At 39.5% G+C, this 22,497-nt stretch overlaps 1 protein-coding gene across 3 annotated transcripts in view; it reads right to left on the minus strand.

Annotated features, from left to right (window-relative positions):
- Positions 1–22,497, minus strand: part of LOC124867218 (solute carrier organic anion transporter family member 3A1-like) — a 78,034-nt gene that overhangs the window by 38,341 nt on the left and 17,196 nt on the right. For all 3 annotated transcript variants that reach the window (XM_047363540.1, XM_047363539.1, XM_047363538.1), the window contains exons 3-9: positions 8,083–8,181; positions 6,915–7,184; positions 6,651–6,815; positions 4,517–4,715; positions 4,242–4,377; positions 3,959–4,131; positions 155–219 (exon numbers count right to left, since the gene is read on the minus strand). In XM_047363540.1, coding sequence (XP_047219496.1) covers positions 155–219; positions 3,959–4,131; positions 4,242–4,377; positions 4,517–4,715; positions 6,651–6,815; positions 6,915–7,184; positions 8,083–8,181 — 1,107 coding nt within the window. The remainder of the gene's footprint in view (positions 1–154; positions 220–3,958; positions 4,132–4,241; positions 4,378–4,516; positions 4,716–6,650; positions 6,816–6,914; positions 7,185–8,082; positions 8,182–22,497) is intronic.

The raw sequence follows: 22,497 nt of genomic DNA on the forward strand, positions 1-22,497 counted from the left end.
TTCTGACATCTCAGTCTCACAGTTAAACTACAGAACAGTCGTAGTGCAAACACAACAGGGAGAACTTACAGCAGACAAAACGACAGAACGTGACACAATGACAGTGGGCGTGTTAAGACAGTTGAAGTGTAAAAATGTAATTGAAATTTCTTACCTATCAGCCTCAAGAGGAGGAAGAGAACGCCAAGAGCATAAGATTTAAGCTCTGGACTTACGGTTCTGAAAAGAAAACAAACAAAAAAAACACTGATTAATGTGCAAAACTAATATCCATTTAGAAGTGTTTGATCCAAAGTTGCATCAGGAAAATGACTTTTAAATCTTGTTAGCTGTATCACTGTCATAGACAAGGACCAAAACAAAAAAAACCAACAAAAAAACATGAAAACACATCTGAAACGAAATCAGTTAACACTGTAACATTGCTACATAATACAGGCATCAAGAAAGCAGCGGTTTATAACTCCAATCATCCATTGTTTCTAAAGTAGGGTTTCTTATGGTCTATTCAGTTGTGTAGGAAGCCATGCCTACACACACTGTGATGTTTCCACAGGAATCATTGCTGTAATAATAATTACAATTGCCACAGATTATTACAACCTGCTAATTTTCAATTTGAAGAACATCATTGTTGATTCTGACAACTTCTACTCCTCTTTGACAACATCGCAAAGCCCCTTTTCTACTTGTACCTACTCAGCACAGGTCGACTCGGCTCATTTGTCATGTGACTCCTTAGTGTTACAAGCTCTCAGGTGTGAGTAGGGAGCAGGTGTGTTAAATTCGGTGTTGTCGCTCCTATACTCTCATACTGGTCACTGAAAGTACCTCATGGCAAAGAACTCTCTGAGGCTCTGAAAAAAGAATTGTTACTCTACATGAAGATGTTCTAGGCTATAGGAAGATTGCCAATACCCTAAAACTAAGCTGCAGCACAGTGGCCAAGTCCACACAGCGGTTGAACAGCACATGTTCCACTCAGAACAGGCATCGTCATGGTCTACTAAAGAAGTTGAGTGCACGTTCTCAGCATCATCTTCAGAGGATGTCTTTGAAAATAAATGAATGAGTGCTGCCAGCATTGCTGCAGAGGTTGAAGGTGCTGGGGGGTCACCCAGACTAGAGTTGCATTATGTGTTAAGTAGCAAAGTGCAGGTCAGGCTACCAAGTAACCATTACTATGGAGAACCCTAATAACCGAGTAGTGGAGTTATTTTGAGGAGACTGCACATTTACATTGCTTTACACTGCTATAGAAGCTGTACACTCACTACTTGTATCAAAGGGTCATATCTTTAGTGTTGTCCCATGAAAAGACAAAGCAAAACATTTTATAGTCCCACAACAATATTTAAAAAGTGTGAGTGGTGCACTCATTTTGTGAGATACTGTAAACTGATACAAATGTACTGCAGAAGAAAATGTCGCCAAACCATCCAAAAATTACTCATGTAGAGGCGTGTTGTTCTTTCCACCTGCTCTCCAGAATGTATTGAACTTTTTTTTTCAATTTGTCTGGGACTGCAAGTTTTGGATTTGGAGTTTTGTGACACTTTTCTAAAATAGTTTTGTGATTTTTAAAAAAATGAATATTTGTTTGTGTTAGGTCAGTTAGTATAGCATTCTATGATTTGTAAGACTACATGGCGCTGCAGTCACTTCAGCCTAATTAACATAAATATAGGCTTAAATACATCAGTTTCAGTGTTGTTAATATATATATTTGTGTTTCACTTAGTGGATTGAACTACTGAAATAAATCCAATCAGAAAATCTTGGGATCATGGGACTGTATATCAGAGGTGTCTATCGAGTCCAAGCCAGTGTCATGCCCTTGCTCCTAACCAGCAGAATGAATGTCTTTATTATCTCTTCAGTATGTAATCAAGTTCTGGTGGTAATAAAGATGAGAGGTCTGGTAGTAAACCTTTAAATTGATTCAGGTGTGCCATGCAGGACTGGAGATGGAGACCCCTGTTGTACAAATTAACTACACTTTAGCAGGTATTTTCTGTCTCTACATGTTTACAACAATTACATTTCTCCTCTGTTTTCCATATCGTATATAGTGGAGTTCTTCCCCAATGCGCACACACATGTGCATGCACTGGTTACCAGTCTCAAGGTATAGCATGACTTTCAGAAGTTATGGTTTTCAAAACTTCAAAGGTTTATTGTTCCTATGGGTTTATTAACATGCAAGAGAAAGTCCCAAAGTACACAAATGCCTATTTTCAAGTTCCGCAAGGCTCTACTTCGCTCGTCCTCACTTTACTCTGTACGGAACCTGCTGTTATTCCATTGTATCACTGACGGCTGGAGATATGGCTTGAAGACCCACCTCAAGCCATCAGTGTTGTCTGTCTATTTCATAGTGGTATTGTTTTGTGTGTTTTGAGGAAAGTGTATGTGCATCTGAACACCTGGTTTTGTATCAGCTGATTTAGGTTGTTATTAAACAGGCTACTGCGTGCGTCCTGCCCCACCATGTCAACTTTCTGACACCGTGCACTCTTCCCTCTCTTGCCTGTTTAAGCACACAACATAAATGTTTCTCTTGTTTACAAGAAAGATTTTGGGTTAGGGTTAGGGCAGTTTGGAAAGTAATGACTTTGAAACTGAAGGATAGCCGCCCATTACTGTTATTAAGATTATGCATTTTTGAAGGTAAGGCAGGCATGCTCAGAGGCTAGAGTGGCATATGGGTTAAGCAGCAGTGTGCAGGCCAGGCGAGCCAACTCAACCAATAGCTTGGCTAATTCACCAACTAATATCAGCTTTTTAGACTCCCAGTGTCACTTTTTAAAGAGCATAGAAGCACAAAGCAACAATATTCTGCGCATTCATCATGTTTACCAAAAAAATATAAAACTCCAAACTTTTCCTGTATGGAGTTTGCATGTTCTTCCCATGCAAGCGTGGGTTCTCTACGGTTACTCCGGCTTCCTCCCACAGTCCAAAAACATGACCGTTAATTGGTCTCTCTAAATTGCCCTTAGGTGTGAATGAGTGTGTGCATGGTTGTTTGTCCTGTGTGTCTCTGTGCTGCCCTGCAATGGACAGGCGACCTCTCCAGGGTGTTCCCTGCCTCCCACCCATAGACTGCTGGAGATAGGCACCAGCTCCCCCGTGACCCTGTATGGAAGAAGCCGGTTTAATACTTTGAAACCATGGTTCTAGGAATGCTCTGTCAAATACACCACTAGTGAAAATCTTTAGATACACTTTCTCACTTAATGGGTCTCCTAATTTTCATGAGTATTTATATTGTGGATTCTCACCAAAGGCAACAAAGCTATGAATGAAAACACATGGAATCATGGAGTAAACTAAGTGTGAAATAACTCTAAACATTTTTATATTTTAGAGTCTTAAAATTAGCCACCCTTTGCTTTGATTACTACTTTGCCCCCTCAGCATTCTCTCCATGAGCTGGTCACCTGAAATGATTTTCCAAAGAGTCTTGGAAGAACTTTCCAGAAGTTCATTGAGAGACGCCCAAGGGTTAATATTCCAGTCATCAATTTTTTGTTTGCTACATAATTCTATGTGTTCATTCACTGTTTTTATGCCTTCAGTGAGAATCTATGTATAATGTAAATAGTCAGAAACATAAAGAAAACCATTAAATGACAAAGCGTGTCTAAAATGTTTGACCCGTAATGTATGTAAACAGCATAAAGAGGCAGATGTAAGCGGAAAGCAAACCTAGACATCATGGACACCATGTGCTCAGATACAAACAGCCCCCAAATGGACACCTATCTAGACAACTGGTATATGTCATCTTTGGAACTGTAATCGTTTTTATGTATATGTGATATAACATTCCCCTGTCTGTCTGTATATCTCTCCATGACACCTATTCCGAAGAATCACTACTATAATCTTAGCGACACATTCTTCCAGCTCCACATGTCAGTGGCTCCCTCTTGTGTTCAAATTGGCATCATACCTGATGAGGATGATGACAGAGGGTGTCTGAGCCATGGCTCCGATCATGCTACAAACACAAATAACACACAGGAAGGTGAGGAATGCATGCTGACAGCCAGGGCTGGGGCACTTCCCTGGTAAAGCCACGTTCTCGTCACTGATGCTGGATATACACCCACAGCTGCTCAGGTTCTGACACAAAGAAAAGAAGTGGGTTATAAGCACTGTTTATTCCTCACTGTCCAGTGAAAAGTCATGAACAGCTCCTTTCTTTCTTTTGGGTGTTTTCTGTCTCCACTCACTGGTTTGGTGCAGCCAGCGAAACAGGCTGAGAGGTAGGTGACTCTGTTGGACCCACAGACAGGACTCACTGAGGCTGTGTAACAGTTACAGTTACTATTGCAGGCTGACTCAGGTTGTTTCTTTGACTGCAGCGTCCTACAGAAGTGTTGGAAGATTATATCAGTGAGTATGCTGAACATACAGTCTACATAATATGTGAAGGTCATGTAGAGAAATAAACAGCTTTTTCTATCAGGATTTATTTCCTCACATTTTAGTCAGTTAAAGGTCTTACTCATTGTTGTAGGCCACTGTAACCCCAGCGACAGGACCCGTGTCACAACCCAAGAAGAGAAAAGAGACGTAACAGGCTGTGGACACCAGATTGACCAGCATGGCCATGCGGACAGCCCCCAGAGCTGAAAGGTTCAGTTTCTTAACCAGGAGCCCTCCAAGGAAGATACCCAGACAGGCACAGGGGATAGCTGTCATACCTGGAGAAGTCAAAGATGTCAACTGGATCATTTCTTTACAAACAGAGGGTTCTCCAAATATACTGGTGTTAATTTATACAATTTTTAATAACATTGATTATTAAAATTAAATTTATGACGGAATTAGGAAAATTAAGACGTAGAAGTAAATGAAGGCACACAATACATTTCCAAGCTTTTTGAAAAATGTATCAGGATAAACTCCTGAAACACATTTCATCAGCATCATATACAGTGCCAAAGCAAAAGTATTCATACCCCATGCATTTTACACACTTTGCCACAACCACAAACTTCAGTTTATTTTAGCACAGTTTTATGTAAAACACCAACACAAAGCAGTGCATAACTGTCAAATAAATTAGAAAATCATACATTTACAAAATTGTTTACAAATAAAAATCTGAAATGTGGAATGTACCCATCCCCAGTCATACTTCGTAGAGCCACCTTTCAATGCAAGTCTGTTTGGGTATGTCTAGCTTTGCACATCTCGTGTCTGAAATCCTCATAGATTGGATGGAGAGCATCTGTCAACAGCAATTTCCAAGTTTTTTCACAGATTCTCAATTGGATTTAGGTCTGTATTTGACTGAGTCATTTTATCACATGAATTTTATTTGATCGAAACCACTACATTGTAGGTTCGGCTTGTATGTTGATAGTTGTCTAAAAGGAGAACATTTGCTCCACACTCAAGTCTTACAGGCTTCAAAGACGCTTTCTTCCAAGATTGTCCTGAATCTAGCTACGGCCGTTTTGCTATGAATTCTGATGAGCTTTTCTTCCCCTGTGGAAGAAGAAAACCTCCAAAAAGGATACTTCCACCCAAATGTTTCACATTCACAGTGGGTATTCTGTGTCCAGGGTGATTTGCAGCATTTTCTGCTACACATAAGTCAGTTCCTTCAATTATGGTCTGAACTGATTGGAGAACCTTCTTCCACATATTTGCTGTGTCCCCTACTGACTTGTAGCAAAATTTAAATGATCATTATTAGTGCTTCGTTTCATTATTCTTTCAGCCTCTTGGCTGCTTCTCTGGTTAATGCTATCCTTGCCTGGCCTGTCAGTTTAGGTGGATGTCCATGTCTTGGTAGGGTTGCAGCTGTGCCATCCTCTTTCCATTTTTACATAATGAATTAAACAGTTCTCCTAGCCCTGCGGTGAACTTCTCAACATAGTATCTCTGATCTGTCAGATGTGTTCCCTGGTCTTTATGATGCTGTTTATCATGCTAATGCTCTCTAACAAACACGTGAAACCTCCACATGCCTGCTTGATTTATACTGGGATTCATCTAATCATAGCTTGACTTCAGATACTAATTAGGTTAGTTCTGAAGACAACTGGTAGCACTGCTTTTTATTTACACTTTTCAGATTTTAATCAAAAAAGAAAAGAAAACTATTTTCTTTTTATGTGAACTTGGTGATTACAATGTGATAAAACGTGGAAAAGTAGGTATGAATATACTTTTGTTATGCACTACAAGTAAGCACAGCTCTTAGCTGAGTTAGCATATTATCTCCAGTGGCGTTGGTTTGCTGCTCTCCCTTATGTTACATTGAAGACTTGCTTTTCCTAAAGTCACACACTGAAAACCCCCTAAATGTTACGGTAGTGCATATACCTGGTACAACAGTACATGCTCAGTCACAGTTGCTAAGCTGCAAACTGCTGTTTAACTGAGGTTGCAGGCAAAGCGGAGTTTTCACAGCAGCTTGTAAGGTTTCTGGATCTAAATTTTGGCTACTCCATTTCACTTTTTCCGATTAATTAAATTAATAAAAAGGCCAAACTGATTAGGGAAATAAATCATGGAAAATAATTTACTAAATTAAAAAGATAAAACAAATTTTAATATATGATATTACATTATATACCTGTAAATGTTTTTTTTCCAAAATTAGGTCAAGAAAATGGCCATCTTACCTAACAGCTGATTGGCTGAGGAGGTGGTGAGGTTGAACTGCTGCTCCAGGTATTTACCCAGGAAAGCAGCAAAGCCAGCAACCACAGCTATCTCCATACAGGCGGCCAGTGTGATGCAGCTGAACACAGGGTTGGAGAGAAGGTGCCTGGTTACCCGTGGGATCACTGTGTGCAGGGAGAAAAAAAGTAAGGTATAAGAATAAAAGTATTGTGTCTTTCTTTTTCTTTCCTCCAACTTCTCCAACCAACTCATCACCCCCTCACCTTTCAGATGCTCCCAGACTGAGAGTCCACTGTTTATGTCGAAGCCACGAAAGTCTCCGTTGGGTTTAGAGTCCTGGCTCTCCAGGCTTAAAGAAGTAGGCAGCATGGCCTGCTCACTCTCCCCTTGAGCAACCATGTCCTGCTCATCCAGAGCCTGGGGGAAGCCAAACATGAAGAGGGACGACAGGAAGAGTAAGGCACCGCAAAGGAGGAAGCCACCCCACCACGCCCCGATCCAGCGAGGGTCATCTGGGGTGATGTCCAGCTTACCTGGAAAAGAAGTTTGGGAATTTTTCAACAATCTTTAATAAACGCTTTGGTGATAAGTAAAACTAACCAATCTTAACCCCATTGAGAACCTGTTATCACTTGGACACAGATAAAAAAACTGCTACTTCACAGGTCTACTCTTAGTTTATTAGTAGTCATCTTTTTGAGTAGTTCTTGTCTGTTTTTCAGCTGCTAGACAGTACAGAGACAGCCCTGTTTAAAATTACAAATAATCTACTAAAAGCAGCTAACTCTGGGGTGCAATAATGTGGTTTGCTATGAGCTCTACCTTTGACACAATTTCCCAAGATTTATAACATCTGGTGTGGTTGACTCTTCACATGCCTGATTTAAATCGTACATCTCAGTCCGCAATCAGTATTCAGAGCTAAAACATTTTACATGGCAAGCTTTACCAGTTTTGAGTGGTATATCTCAGATCTCTTAGATCCTCTTCTTTTTAAAATCCACCTTGTACCTTTTGGGGACATTTTTAGAAAATATGGCATATACATTTTTTTATAAAATAGAGTATAATTGTATAGTGTTTCACTTGGCTACGGTTGTTGATAGTTTAAAAATGGGAAAGAAATGGCTCAGTTTTTAAAATTGGGCCTAAGCAATCCTAAAAAGACTGAGGAAGTGACTGAATGTTTTCAATGGTTATCCTGTAAACAAAAAGTTGGTATTATTTTAAGATCAACACCAGACGTCTACATTTCTACTGGTTTGTTCCTGGGAATACAACCACATAGAAAAAATGTGAGTGAAAGAAAAAAATACACATTTTAGGCAATTTAGAACTTACTCTGAGCATGTAATGACTGTCTGTGGTAAAAATATATATTTTTTTCCATTTATTCTAAAGTTGTGTTCTGTTAATTTCATTTCTACTTACTGGTGTCGATGAAAACCGCATCAACGTAGACTTTGGTACAGATGGAACCTAGAATGAAGCCACAAGCTGGGCCGAAAACTAATGTTGAAAATAAGATACCTGAAAGAACAAGAAAATCACAAATGAATATTAAATATCAGATAAGGCAGAAGAAAGCAACACCTCTCTATTTTACCCCTCCCACCATGTGAAATTAAATCGAAGAAAAGCTGGGAAGGGAACCAGTGTTTTACCTCATCTTCCAGCAGAGAGCAGCATTGTATCAACAATGACTGCTTCTACAAAGAGCCTGATGCAGACCATTTCCTCTTTGTCCAGTTCCAAAATTTATGTCTCCCATGGATACATTGATGCGCAGTCAACACCATGCACAGACTTATTGATCTAAGACTAGATAATGCAGCAGCATCAGGACTGATCAAGCAGGAAATGGCTTCTTAGTGAATGAGTATCAGGGGGATGGAGAATCACTCATACAGTGGCTGCAGTTGAACCTTAAATGCAAAAAGTAGCCTCTCTTTGGCGCCGTGACTAAGAGCTTTCCATTAGCTATCAGACTGGGTAGAAGCGCGCGAGTGTGTGTGTGTTGTTTGGAGCAAATAATATGTTATAGAGAATGGGGATGATAAGTGCAACAAGAGGAAGCAATGTCTGCTAATAATGAGCCCAGAGCAGAGGAGGTGCTGCTCGCTCCTGGTAGACCAAACATCCAACCCTTCTGGAAATTATTTCATGATCACATGATAAGCGTAAATACAGTAAGATTGTTATTCACGCTGGCGATAAGGACACCCGGTTACGTCAATCGGAGGTCACCAAAGTTAGTGTTGCTTCGGTGTGTAAATTTGTCAAAACAATGTCGGACTCCGTAATTTTCTCTGGTCCCCTTCCTGATCTGACCAGTGACGACATGTTTAGCCGCATGCTGTCATTAAACTGCTGGCTGTCTAGGTGGTGTCCTGAAAACGATGTGGGCTACATTGATAATTGGCGAACATTTTGGGAAAAACCTGGTTTCATCCGGAGAGACGGCATCCATCCTACTTTGGATGGAGCAGCTCTTCTTTCTAGGAATCTGGCCGAATTTATTAGTTCTCCAAAACTCTGACAACCCAGGGTTCAGACCAGGAAGCAGGGTCGTAGTTTAACACTCCTCTCTGCAGCTTCTGTACTGCTACCCACCCATTACCCTATTAAGACAGTGTCTTGGCCACAGTCAAAATTTAATAGATTAAAAAATAATCTAAAAGGAGGAAATCATGAAAATCTTATAAAAATAAACACAACTCCGACTAAAAATAAAAATAAAACAATTAAATTTGGCTTACTGAACACAAGATCTCTTTCTTCAAAGACTTTGCTAGTTATTGACCTGATTTGTGACAATCAGATTGATTTATTTTGCCTCACAGAAACCTGGCTGCAGCCAGAGGATTATGTTACTATAAATGAGTCAATTCCTACTAATTATTTAAATTTTCACATTCCTCGACATACTGGGCGAGGAGGAGGAGTAGCAACCATCTTTCAGTCCGATTTATTGATTAGTCCCAGACATATCAATAGCTACAACTCTTTTGAATATTTAATCCTTAGTTTTCCTCATCCAAATTGCAAAGCACTAAAACCTCTTCTGTTTGTTGTTTTGTACTGTCCACCAGGCCCTTACTCTCAATTGTTAGATCAGTTTTCAGACCTTTTATCTGATTTAGTGTTAAATACAGATAAAGTTATTATAGTGGGGGATTTTAACATTCATGTTGACACTAAAAGTGATACCCTAAATATAGCGTTTAATGCTATCTTAGACTCAATTGGCTTTGATCAAAATATTAACAAACCTACCCACCTTTGTCTTCATTCTCTGGACCTTGTGCTGACATATGGCATTGAGTGTAAAGACATAACAATATTTTCTCATAACCCTGTCCTGTCTGACCATTGTTTAATAACCTTTGAGTTTAATTTAACTGAGTACTCCACACCTGAAAGAAAATTTCATTATAGTAGATCATTATCAGGCGATGCTGTAACAACCTTTAAAGAATCTGTTCCACTTTTAATTTCCTCATTTTCACTGAAAAGCACAGTGGAGGGCAATAATTTTGTTTCTTCCCCTTTACAAATTGATTCTCTTGTTCATATTGTTACTCCATCATTGCGTGGTGCATTAGACAATGCAGCTCCCTTGAAAAACAAGGTAATCATTAATAGGAGGCTAACTCCTTGGTTTAATTCAGAGCTGCATACATTAAAGCACAATGTTAGAAAATTGGAGAGAAAATGGTGCTCTACACACCTAGAGGATTCCTACTTAATCTGGAAAAATAGCCTACTGTTGTATAAAAAGACACTTCGCCAAGCTAGAACAGCTTATTTCTCATCGTTAATAGAAGAGAACAAGAATAATCCTAGGTTTCTCTTTAGTACAGTGCTAAACTTACACAGAGTCATAGCTCTGTTGAGCCATCCATTCCCTTAGCTCTCAGCAGTCATGACTTTATGGGATTTTTCTTAAATAAAATTGATTCTATTAAAAATAAAATCTTTGACAACTCCCGAAGATGATTACTTCATCCTCAGCAAGTGAGACAACATTGGAAGTAACTGTAGAACCTGATCTGTGTTTGGACTGTTTTGATCCTGTGAAGCTTCCTGAGTTATCAGAAATATTAGCTTCATCTAAACCTTCAACTTGTATGTTAGACCCAATCCCAACCAAATTATTTAAGGAAGTGTTCCCTCTGATTACCAGCCCCATTTTAGATATGATTAATCTCTTTAGTATGTATGTACCACAAGCTTTTAAGGTAGCTGTAATTAAACCTTTACTTAAGAAACCTTCGCTTGATTGAGATGACTTGAAAAATTACAGACCTATATCCAATCTTCCATTCTTATCTAAAATTCTTGAGAAAATAGTTGCTAATCAAATGTGTGAGCATTTACACAGCAATGATCTGTTTGAAGAGTTTCAGTCGGGTTTCAGAGCTCATCATAGCACTGAAACAGCTCTGCTGAAAGTCACTAATGATATTCTTATGGCCTCAGATAATGGACTTGTGTCTGTACTGGTTCTGTTAGATCTCAGTGCTGCATTTGATACAGTCGACCATAATATTCTCTTAGAAAGGCTGGAATATGCTGTAGGGATCAGGGGAACAGCGCTAGGCTGGTTTAAATCTTATCTGTCTGACAGATTCCAGTTTGTTCATGTAAATGATAAATCATCTTTAAACTCCAGGGTTAATTGTGGAGTACCACAGGGTTCAGTACTTGGGCCAATTCTCTTTACTATATACAGGTCCTTCTCAAAATATTAGCATATTGTGATAAAGTTCATTATTTTCCATAATGTTATGATGAAAATTTAACATTCATATATTTTAGATTCATTGCACACTAACTGAAATATTTCAGGTCTGTTATTGTCTTAATACGGATGATTGTGGCATACAGCTCATGAAAACCCAAAATTCCTATCTCACAAAATTAGCATATTTCATCCGTCCAATAAAAGAAAAGTGTTTTTAATACAAAAAACGTCAACCTTCAAATAATCATGTACAGTTATGCACTCAATACTTGGTCGGGAATCCTTTTGCAGAAATGACTGCTTCAATGCGGCGTGGCATGGAGGCAATCAGCCTGTGGCACTGCTGAGGTCTTATGGAGGCCCAGGATGCTTTGATAGCGGCCTTTAGCTCATCCAGAGTGTTGGGTCATGAGTCTCTCAACGTTCTCTTCACAATATCCCACAGATTCTCTATGGGGTTCAGGTCAGGAGAGTTGGCAGGCCAATTGAGCACAGTGATACCATGGTCAGTAAACCATTTACCAGTGGTTTTGGCACTGTGAGCAGGTGCCAGGTTGTGCTGAAAAATTAAATCTTCATCTCCATAAAGCTTTTCAGCAGCTGGAAGCATAAAGTGCTCCAAAATCTCCTGATAGCTAGCTGCATTGACCCTGCCCTTGATAAAACACAGTGGACCAACACCAGCAGCTGACACAGCACCCCAGACTGACTGTGGGTACTTGACAGTGGACTTCTGGCATTTTGGCATTTCCTTCTCCCCAGTCTTCCTCCTGACTCTGGCACCTTGATTTCCGAATGACATGCAGAATTTGCTTTCATCCGAAAAAAGTACTTTGGACCACAACAGTCCAATGCTGCTTCTCTGTAGCCCAGGTCAGGCGCTTCTGCCCCTGTTTCTGGTTCAAAAGTGGCTTGACCTGGGGAATGCGGCACCTGTAGCCCATTTCCTGCACACGCCTGTGCACGGTGGCTCTGGATGTTTCTACTCCAGACTCAGTCCACTGCTTCCGCAGGTCCCCCAAGGTCTGGAATCAGCCCTTCTCCACAATCTTCCTCAGGGTCCGGTCACCTCTTCTCGTTGTGCAGCGTTTTCTGCCACACTTTTTCCTTCCCACAGACTTCCCACTGAGGTGCCTTGATACAGCACTCTGGGAACAGCCTATTCATTCAGAAATTTCTTTCTGTGTCTTACCCTCTTGCTTGAGGGTGTCAATAGTGGCCTTCTGGACAGCAGTCAGGTCGGCAGTCTTACCCATGATTGGGGTTTTGAGTGATGAACCAGGCTGGGAGTTTTAAAAGCCTCAGGAATCTTTTGCAGGTGTTTAGAGTTAACTCGTTGATTCAGATGATTAGGTTCATAGCTTGTTTAGAGACCCTTTTAATGATATGCTAATTTTGTGAGATAGGAATTTGGGGTTTTCATGAGCTGTATGCCAAAATCATCCGTATTAAGACAATAAAAGACCTGAAATATTTCAGTTAGTGTGCAATGAATCTAAAATATATGAATGTTAAATTTTCATCATGACATTATGGAAAATAATTAACTTTATCACAATATGCTAATATTTTGAGAAGGACCTGTATATGCTTCCAATAGGTCAAATTATCAGGCAGCATAGGATACATTTTCACTGTTACGCTGATGATACTCAGCTTTACTTATCCATAAATCCTGATGAACCCAACCAGTTAGATAGACTACAAGCATGTCTTGAAGATATAAAAACTTGGATGACTTTAAATTTTTTGCTTCTAAATTCAGACAAGACAGAAGTGGTCGTCTTTGGACCGGAGTCTTTAAAAAAGAAACTGCTTAGTCAATCACTTAACCTGGATGGCATTAAATTGACCTCCAGAAATAAAGTAAAAAACCTTGGCGTTATTTTTGACCAGGACATGTCATTTAAGTCCCATATTAAAACAGGTTTCTAGGATTTCCTTCTTTCACCTCCGGAACATTGCCAAAATTAGAAATATCCTATCCAGGAGTGACGCTGAAAAACTAGTCCATGTATTTGTTACTTCAAGGCTGGACTATTGTAATTCTTTACTATCAGGATGTCCACAAAATGCAGTTAAAAGCCTTCAGCTGATTCAAAATGCTGCAGCAAGAGTTCTGATGAAAATTAAAAAGACAGATCATATTTCTCCTACTTTAGCTTCCCTTCATTGGCTCCCTGTTAAATCCCGAAAAGAATTTAAAATTCTCCTCCTCACATATAAAGCCCTTAATGATCTAGCTCCATCATACATCAGAGATCTGATTGTTCCATACGTTCCTAACCCCCACACCATCACACCTCCTCCTCCATGCTTCAAGGTGGGAACCAGGCATGTAGAGTCCATCCGTTCACCTCTTCTGCGCCGCACAAAGACACGGTGGTCGGAACCAAAGATCTCAAACTTGGACTCATCAGACCAAAGCACAGATTTCCACTGGTCTAATGTCCATTCCTTGTGTTCTTTAGCCCAGACAAGTCTCTTCTGCTTGTTGCCTGTCCTCAGCAGTGGTTTCCTACCAGCTATTCTCCTCTTAACAGTTGTTCTAGAGATGTGTCTGCTGCTAGAACTCTGTGTGGCATTGACCTGTTCTCTAATCTGAGCTGCTGTTAACCTGCCATTTCTGAGGCTGGTGACTCGGATGAACTTATCGTCCGCAGCAGAGGTGACTCTTGGTCTTCCTTTCCTGGGGCGGTCCTCATGTGAGCCAGTTTCTTTGTAGCGTTGATGGTTTGTGCGACTGCACTTGGGGACACTTTCAAAGTTTTCCCAATTGTTCGGACTGACTGACCTTAATTTCTTAAAGTAATGATGGTCACTCGTTTTTCTTTACTTAGCTGCTTTTTTCTTGCCATAATACAAATTCTTTTTAGATATATTTTTTTGACTCTAGTGGCCTTTATTTTATCCACCTCCTGCACAACACAACTGATGGTCCCAACCCCATTTATTAGGCTTGAAATCCCACTTATTACACCTGACAGGGCACACCTGTGAAGTGAAAACCATTTCAGGTGACTACCTCTTGAAGCTCATCAACAGAATGCCAAGAGTGTGCGGAGCAGTAATCAAAGCAAAAGGTGGCTACTTTGAAGAACCTAGAATATAAGACATATTTTCAGTTGTTTCACACTTTTTTGTTCAGTATATAATTCCACATGTGTTAATTCATAGTTTTGATGCCTTCAGTGTGAAGCTACAATATTCATAGTCATGAATATAAAGAAAACTCGTTGAAATATATATTGTTTTGTTTTTTTTAAAGGAAAACTCCTTTACACTTTGAAACCTTCAAAACTTCAATATGCAGCATTTTGGTCATGGACTTTCATCAGGCAAACACATTCCAATAATTGAATACTCACCTAAATTGGATATGGTTGTGTCTGACCAATCACATCCAATCATAAAAAGTGTACAAGAAATATATAGAAATGAATCAATTAACACAATCTCATAAGTGTGTTGGCCCTATTTTTCCTATGCACCCGTTTCAGTTCCATGTGCAAAGTTTGGTTGTTTTTTCTAAAAAAAAAAGGTGAAAATTTGTATTTGGCCTCTTTTACTCTGTTACCACACATTAACTGTGTATAATTTAATCTTTGCATAAACACAGCTGTTCTGTGAACGCCTCAGAGGTTTGTTAGAGAGACGACCAGCAGACAGGTCAGGGAAAAGTGGTGAAGAAGATTAAAGCAGGGTCAAGTCAATCCAACATGTAAAAATGGAAAGAGAGACAGGGAAGCCGATCAGTTAATGAGAAAATGAACGGAGGTAAATACAGGACATGGAAGCATGAGCTGTAAAAAAAACTGATACTGGGGATGAGGATCACTTTCCAGCAGGACAACGTTTCTAAACATACAGAGAGAGCAACAATAGAATGGTTTAGGTCCTTTATGATTTTGTTTAGATGTACCAGTTAAAGTTCAACACCTAAATCCAAATGAGAGTCTGTGTCAAAGCTTGAAAATTGATGTTCACAGATGTTCCTCATCCAGTTTGACTGAACATGAGCTGTTTTATAAGAAGAACGGGAAAAGATTTCAGGGTCTAAATGTGCAAAGGTTGTAGATTCATACCTCAAAAGACCTGCAGCTGCCATTGCAGCAACAGGGGCTTCTACAAGGTATAGACTTAAGGGAGCTAAATACAATCCTTTCATCCATCCATCCATCCATCCAACTATTTTATTTTCTATACCCTGTCAGGGTTGCAGAAGAGCTCCAGTGGTCATTGGGCTATAGGCGGGGTAAACCCTGAACATCACATGGAATAGAGAAAATCCATGATAAATTCAGTCTAATGCACCCCGTTCTTGTTTTTAAGTTGATTAAAGTTGTATGCCGTAATACAAATGCACCCTAAAAACAGAACAATTCAAATGCATCAAAAAAAGCCCCCGATTTCTGTGGCATTCATCCCTACAATGAGTTTTTGTAAATGTCTGACACTAGTAATTGCACTATGCTGTACATTTACTGGAATGAATCTAAAAAGCACACAGAACTGCAAATTTAGGTTTTGAGGCTACCGAGATCTTGATGAATGTGAATGTGTTTCTGTAATTTTTTTCTATTTTAAAGCACTGCTTTGATGCTCTTAATTATCTTCTGTGGACTTTACTTCATGCACATTTATGTAACACTTATTAGCAATAAAGAGGAAAAACACACTAGCGCACTTCTCTAATTTAATCACTCCCTGTTTGTTCTGTGCACTAACATTTTGAAGATTACAACAATGCAACAAACCTCTATCTGCTAAATGAGGTACAAGCCCTCTAATAGCTTGTTTTACCTTATTTAGAACATATCAAAAGTTATTCTTTCAGAAATTATTTAAAAGGTTCAATCATGTTTTTTTGGAATTGTCACAGATCCAACCGGGAGGTCCATCTATATGTCATTAACCTATATTACAGTTGATTCAATCTGCAATTAAACGTGACCCCGACCATTAGCAGCCTCAGTCGGCCTGTCTTTTTCTGTCAGCTGATTTCAGTTCAGCAGGCTAGCTCATGCTGGGACAACTATACAGCGGACCAATGAACACACTTATATATCTCCCTCTGCCTCCACCGGGGGCCAAACAGGCAACACATGATGTTTAATCAATGATGTACAGTATGTGAAGTGGGATGGTGGGTAAATACAAACCCAGCAGTAGGCACCCAGATGATCTGATCAACAGCACACCAATGCTCCTACCCTTAATGGATCCTAACCAACCGCAATACAAAGTGATACAAAGCTAAGTGCCTGGAGCAACTTCCAAAGTGAAACAGCTGATGATAACAGCAGCAATAATGTTGACACAGATGTGCAGTAAGCTTTGTTATGCAGTGGCAATGAATAAAAAAAAAAAAACACTTGAACCAATTAGGAAATGCATCTGGAATGAATGGTTATCTGCTGTGAACTGCTGCTCTGGTTGGAAATATCACTGAGGTCAGTGGCCAAGAAAGGGTGGTACCTGATAAGTTACCGAGGCTTTGAAGAAGTGAGCCACTATTTCAGTTTTAAATGTTTGTCTTCTGCTGGAAAGACTAAGTAACTCAGTCAACCTAAATCCTAAAACTTACAGTTGTGAAAGTTAGGACAGCCTAAAAGATAAAACCCGTTAAACATTTAGTTCCTTCAAAAGATACTGTATTTTCACATATCAATGTCGCAGCATATTTTTTAGATTTCAAAAACTGTGATTTAAGTGTAATTACAGTTAAACACCAAACATTAATATTGTTGTACTCACTGAAACAATTTAGCAACATATATTTTCTTTGTTAATGTAGCCACCTATCAGCCTCTGACATTTCTCTGAGGAATGTTAGACCTGATCCTCACTTTCAGCTGTGAGATGTTTCCTGCATGCACAGCCTGTCACCCCACAGCATCCCAATAAGATCAAGATCTGGAATTGACTCTGCTCACTTTCCATTTCTTAATTCTCAGCCAGTCCTTGGACGATTTACTGGTATGTGTCTTGAGTCATTGTCATATTGCAGGGTCCAGTTCTTATTCAGCTTTATTGTTTTTGCAGATGATCTCACATTTTCCTCAAGCACCCTCTAATACAGAGTAAAATTCATGGTGGGTTCTGTGATGGTGAGCTGCCGGATCCAGTTGAAGCAAAGCATCTCCAACCTGTATGGTTCACAGTTGTTATGTGGTTATTTTTCTGGAATAGAGGTTCTGGTGTCAAAAAATTTAATTTTACACTCATTTGTTCAAAAATATTCTTTTTACATCCAACAGTCACTGGGCGAGAGGTACACCATGGACAGGTGGACAGTCCATCACAAGGCAACACAAAAACACACAGGACAAACAACCATGGACAAAAGCCCCCACTCCTGAAGGCAGTTTAGAGACACCAACTTTCAGCCTGTGGGTAGAAGCTAGAGTACTGGGAGAGAACCCACACATGGGGAGAGCATGCAAACTCCATGCCTGAAGATCCCAGGTTGGGATTCAAACCCAGAGGATTCTTGCTGCAAGGCAATAATGCCAACAGCTTTGACATTGTCATAAGAGAAAGAACAAAGATAAGCAACAATAGCTTCTCTAAGGCCATTGCTGATGTCTTCCCTTCTTGGCATGTGTTAACACAGTATGCTTCAGAACAGCAACGTGCCACCTTCATACATATGGTCAGACTTGCTGATGATCAGTCAAGTGTATTGGATTAGCAGCGCCGGGTTGCTATTTACAATATTCGTTTCTTCTTAAACCAGAAGAAAACAACAAGGATGTAATAATCAATGACTTTACTGACAGTCACTAAAACGTTTTTTGTTCCCATGATAGTAAATAAACTGACAACTGAACACAGACTGTTCCTTAATTGTGGAAACATCAGCACTTACAGTACTAGACTTATTTTCAGATTACAAGGCAATCTTAAAATGGTATGTGCACACTTTGTTTTATTAGATCCTAACATTTCTCATTAGATGCAGTAAGTACATTATTGAGAACTTGCTGCAGTTCAGATGCAGGGTACCTAAGGCTCCAGACTGCTCTTCATGTCTTTAGCTAAGCTTCAGTACAGTTTTACTTGTCGTGGCTTTAATGCTTTTCTGCCGACCGAGGAACTATAGGAGTGTGACCTCAATTAACCAAAGAGTCTAGGATATTCCTTTTGAGAATATTCTGCACATTGGGTAAACATACCTGTGCACAAGGCAAGTACAGGCAAAACTTTAAGTCTGTAAATGTGCAGTGCTGGTCGTGGCATACATGAAATGATTTGCAACTGAAATTGTTGCAAAAGGCGGTTCCTTAAAGTATTAAATCAAGGGGCTGATTGCAAATGCATGCCAAATCTGTATTTGTAAAATAACAAATAATTCCAGTTTATCATTATGCACTACCTTGTGTTGGTCTACTACATATCAGCCCAATAAAATGCATTGGAGTTTGACAGATTGTGAAAAAGTTGTAGGGGTATTACTGTTTTTACCATTTAATATGCAGAATGCCTGAAATGTGACGTTTTCACATTTCAAGGGGAGATGTTTATTTATCAGACACTTTCTTTACAAAAAGACCAAATAAAATATGGTGTCTCCACAAGTGAATAGCGGGAATTATTCTGGAGATGATAGTAATTCCAGAGCCATAATATGTCCTCTGTGCTCAGCAGTCATAAATAGAGCAGCAGAGAGGTCACACTGTGTGGGACAAGGCTGCTCTACCTGGTCACGCTCCCTGCACATGAATAATTTCACACTCAGACTCACATTAGAGTGCAGTTCAATCGCTGGCCCTTCGTTTCTTGGCAAAGGTGCTCACATAAAACAACCTGGGTTGGCCTGAACGGGCCGAGTGTGCTGAGTCAGTGTCCATTCCTTCCCCCGCTGTCCTACAGTGGAAGAGTAATAACCCCGGCGGAGTAAAAACATTTTGCTGCAGTGGACTCTCAACTCGCTGCCTCACACCGCTTCATTTGACGTATTACAGAGATGAACGGAGGCCGAGATATGATGCAGGGGAAAAAGCAGCTGAATTGTTGAGACTCAGAGCTGGACTTTTGGCAGACTACTCTCGCTGTACTTCAACATATTGTGGGTTACATGATATTATATTTGGCTGTATTCTTGCAGTCTTGCACCGTGCTGCTGCCATGTTTTTATTTCACTCCAACTTTCTGCAGAAATTCCTGATAAGCAAACGTCTGTTAAACGTTTGTTCAACATGGCACTTTCAGAAAAGATCAAGCTACTATGACACATCTATGGTATCTAACAATAGTCTGTTTTTTTCCGTTGTATGAATCTGCTAGTTAGATGTGACGTTTTCACATTTCACCCTTGCTCGGTGATTGGTACTCTAGATAAACTGATGTTAAAGTTCACAGCCTGAGATTATTCATTTCATACCGAAACATTGATACAGACTGAATTTGAAGATCCTTTTAGTAGAAAATAACAGCAAGGAACTTTTTAAGCTAAATAGAAAAAATAAAAGAATATATAGACTTGTACCAAAGTTGCTGACTTTACGCATGCCGTCAGAGCCTGTAGAAGTTACCAGTAATTTACGTTTTAGAGGAACTTCCTTTATTAAGTCACTTATTTCTCATCTTTTTGTGGTGCCATGATGCTTTTAGACACCACCAAAAGAAAGCATTCAAACTGCAGGGACTATAAACTGTAACAAACACACATATCGTCACTACCCACTAGCAGAATGCGGAGTTTTGCATAGATTTCGTAAAACAAAACTTACTCACGAGGTTTATTAGTGTTTCATATAATACATTGTTTTGGAGGAGTTTAAAGATGGGTTAGACTATAAAACAACATCCCAAGCTTTGAACATCTCATTCAGTCTATCATCTGAAAATGATAGGCGTGGCTATATACTTAAACTGACACACAGAAGGAGAAAACTAATCAGAGAAGTATCCAAGAGAACCATGGTAACTACAGAGATCCATAGCTCTGAGGGGAGAATCTGTTGACACATAAATATTATTTGTATTCACTTCAAATCTTATCAAAAATAGTAAGAAGAAATCCAAAAAAATTCCCACGTGCATTCTGCCATATGCAGAAGACCAAGCAAAAATGCTGAAGAAGGGACTCTAGTCAGACAGTTTGGCCTCATGTGAAACTCGATGTACGGTACCAAACTAAAACTGAATATCACCCTGAACCCACCATCGCCATGGTGAGTTGTGGTGATGGTCCCATCATGCTGTGGAGATGCTTTTCTTCAGCAGGGACAGGGAAGCTAGTCAAAGTTAATGGGAAGATGAACGAAAATAATTCAGGGCAAAAGATTAGAGAGGCAGAAATTCACCTTCCTGCAGGACAACGACCCTTAACCTTCAGCCTGAGCTACAATGGAATGGCTTAAACCGAAGGATAGTCATGTGCTAGAATGGCCCTGTCAAAGTCCAGACCCAAATCCAATTGGGAATCCATAGCAATATTTATGAATTGAATAAAAAACAATTATTTTATGGATGTGCTCCATCCAATCTGACTGAGCTTGAGCTATTTTGCAAAGAAGAATGGCCAAAACGTTTAGTCTCCAGATGTGGAAATCTGATAGAAACCTACCCCAAAAGTCCTGCAGCTGTAACAGTGGTTCTGCACTGTTAAATCTGGGCTGTCGAATGCCACACTTTAACGATTTTTATCTTTAAAACATTCAATAATGAGGTAATATTTTTCACTTCATAACTAATGCACTACTTTTTTGGGTCTGTCATATAAAATCCTACTAAAATATGTTGAAGTTTGTTTTTAATGTGATAAAATAAGTTAAGGTTCATTGTGTATGAATACATGGTGTTTAGGGACTGTGAGTCCAACCCCAGAACAACATTGTTGAGTGTTTGGGTTCTTTGGCACAGCACTGTGGCACAACAGTCTGCAGCATATCAAGGGGCTACAGTTATTAAACCACCTCCCTCTGCTCTACACACAAAAACACACAACGACGGCACCTTTGCATCTTTAAACCACAGATTGCAATGTGGCAGTTTCCAGTCCTAAACAACTGAACACAAACAGATGATTGGCATCATGCTCTTTTAGATACAGATGTTCAGTTGTAGCTGTATTAAAACATTTAAAGCTACATAAGGGACTTCATCAAAATTCCATGGTTATCCGTGGGACCTATTTTACTTCAGCCTTTTGCATTTAATAAACACGTGCACATTGTTGTTAATCTGACAAAAGGCTAAAGTGTTTGCTGGACGTGATTAGCATCTTCTTTAATACACACACTGAACTCAATTTGCATGTAAAACTATTTGGGGTCTGCATTGCTGTCACAAAAAAATGCCATAAAATATATCAGTAATGGATGCTTCTGTGTTCAGAACCTTAGTGTGGTGAATGACTGATGGGACGCTTGTTTCCTGTTAAAGCATACTTACTTCAGCCTATCAGTCAAGTGGGGGACAGCAATCAATAATCCAATTACAATTTGGCTCCGACATTAGGGTCTACACAGCTAAAGAGCAGGTTAGGCTTTCTACGAGCAGCCATTTTCTACCCATAACAATGTGGCATACTTTGAAGCTTTAAATCTATTTTTGCTTCACTTTAATCTGCCAGCAGGTACAATGATCTGATGCATTGGCCACTGAATGAAAAACATTAGGAAAGATAGAAGCACTCAGAAAAACACACAAAGGACGTGCACAAGACTTAGAAAACTGTTTTGGCAGATGCAGTCCAATTACAGGGCTGTGAAACAGAATTTGGTCCCTTATAGATGCTTTTTGTCCCACTTAAGATCACATGTTTCAGATCTTAAAACAAATTTTAGTATCAAACAAAAATTAAGTGCAGTTTTCAAATGGTGGTTTAATTTAATACAGAAAAAAAGCTAGCGAACCCAACCTAGCCTTATGTGCAAAAGTAAATACCCCCCTTGTTTAATCATAAATTAACTGTAATTAACAAAACAGTTATGGGAAAGCTGATCTCAATTTGACTAGCAACAACCAAATCTGATTAATGTAGACCTGTTGAGTCAGGAACTCCCTCAAACAGAACATGTCAGTCAACATGAAGTAGGCTAAAGGATCTAAAAAATTACTATTATTACTATTACTAATAACTAATATGT

The sequence above is a fragment of the Girardinichthys multiradiatus genome, chromosome 4 (genome assembly GCF_021462225.1).
Source record: "Girardinichthys multiradiatus isolate DD_20200921_A chromosome 4, DD_fGirMul_XY1, whole genome shotgun sequence".
In the NCBI taxonomy this organism is placed as follows: domain Eukaryota; kingdom Metazoa; phylum Chordata; class Actinopteri; order Cyprinodontiformes; family Goodeidae; genus Girardinichthys; species Girardinichthys multiradiatus.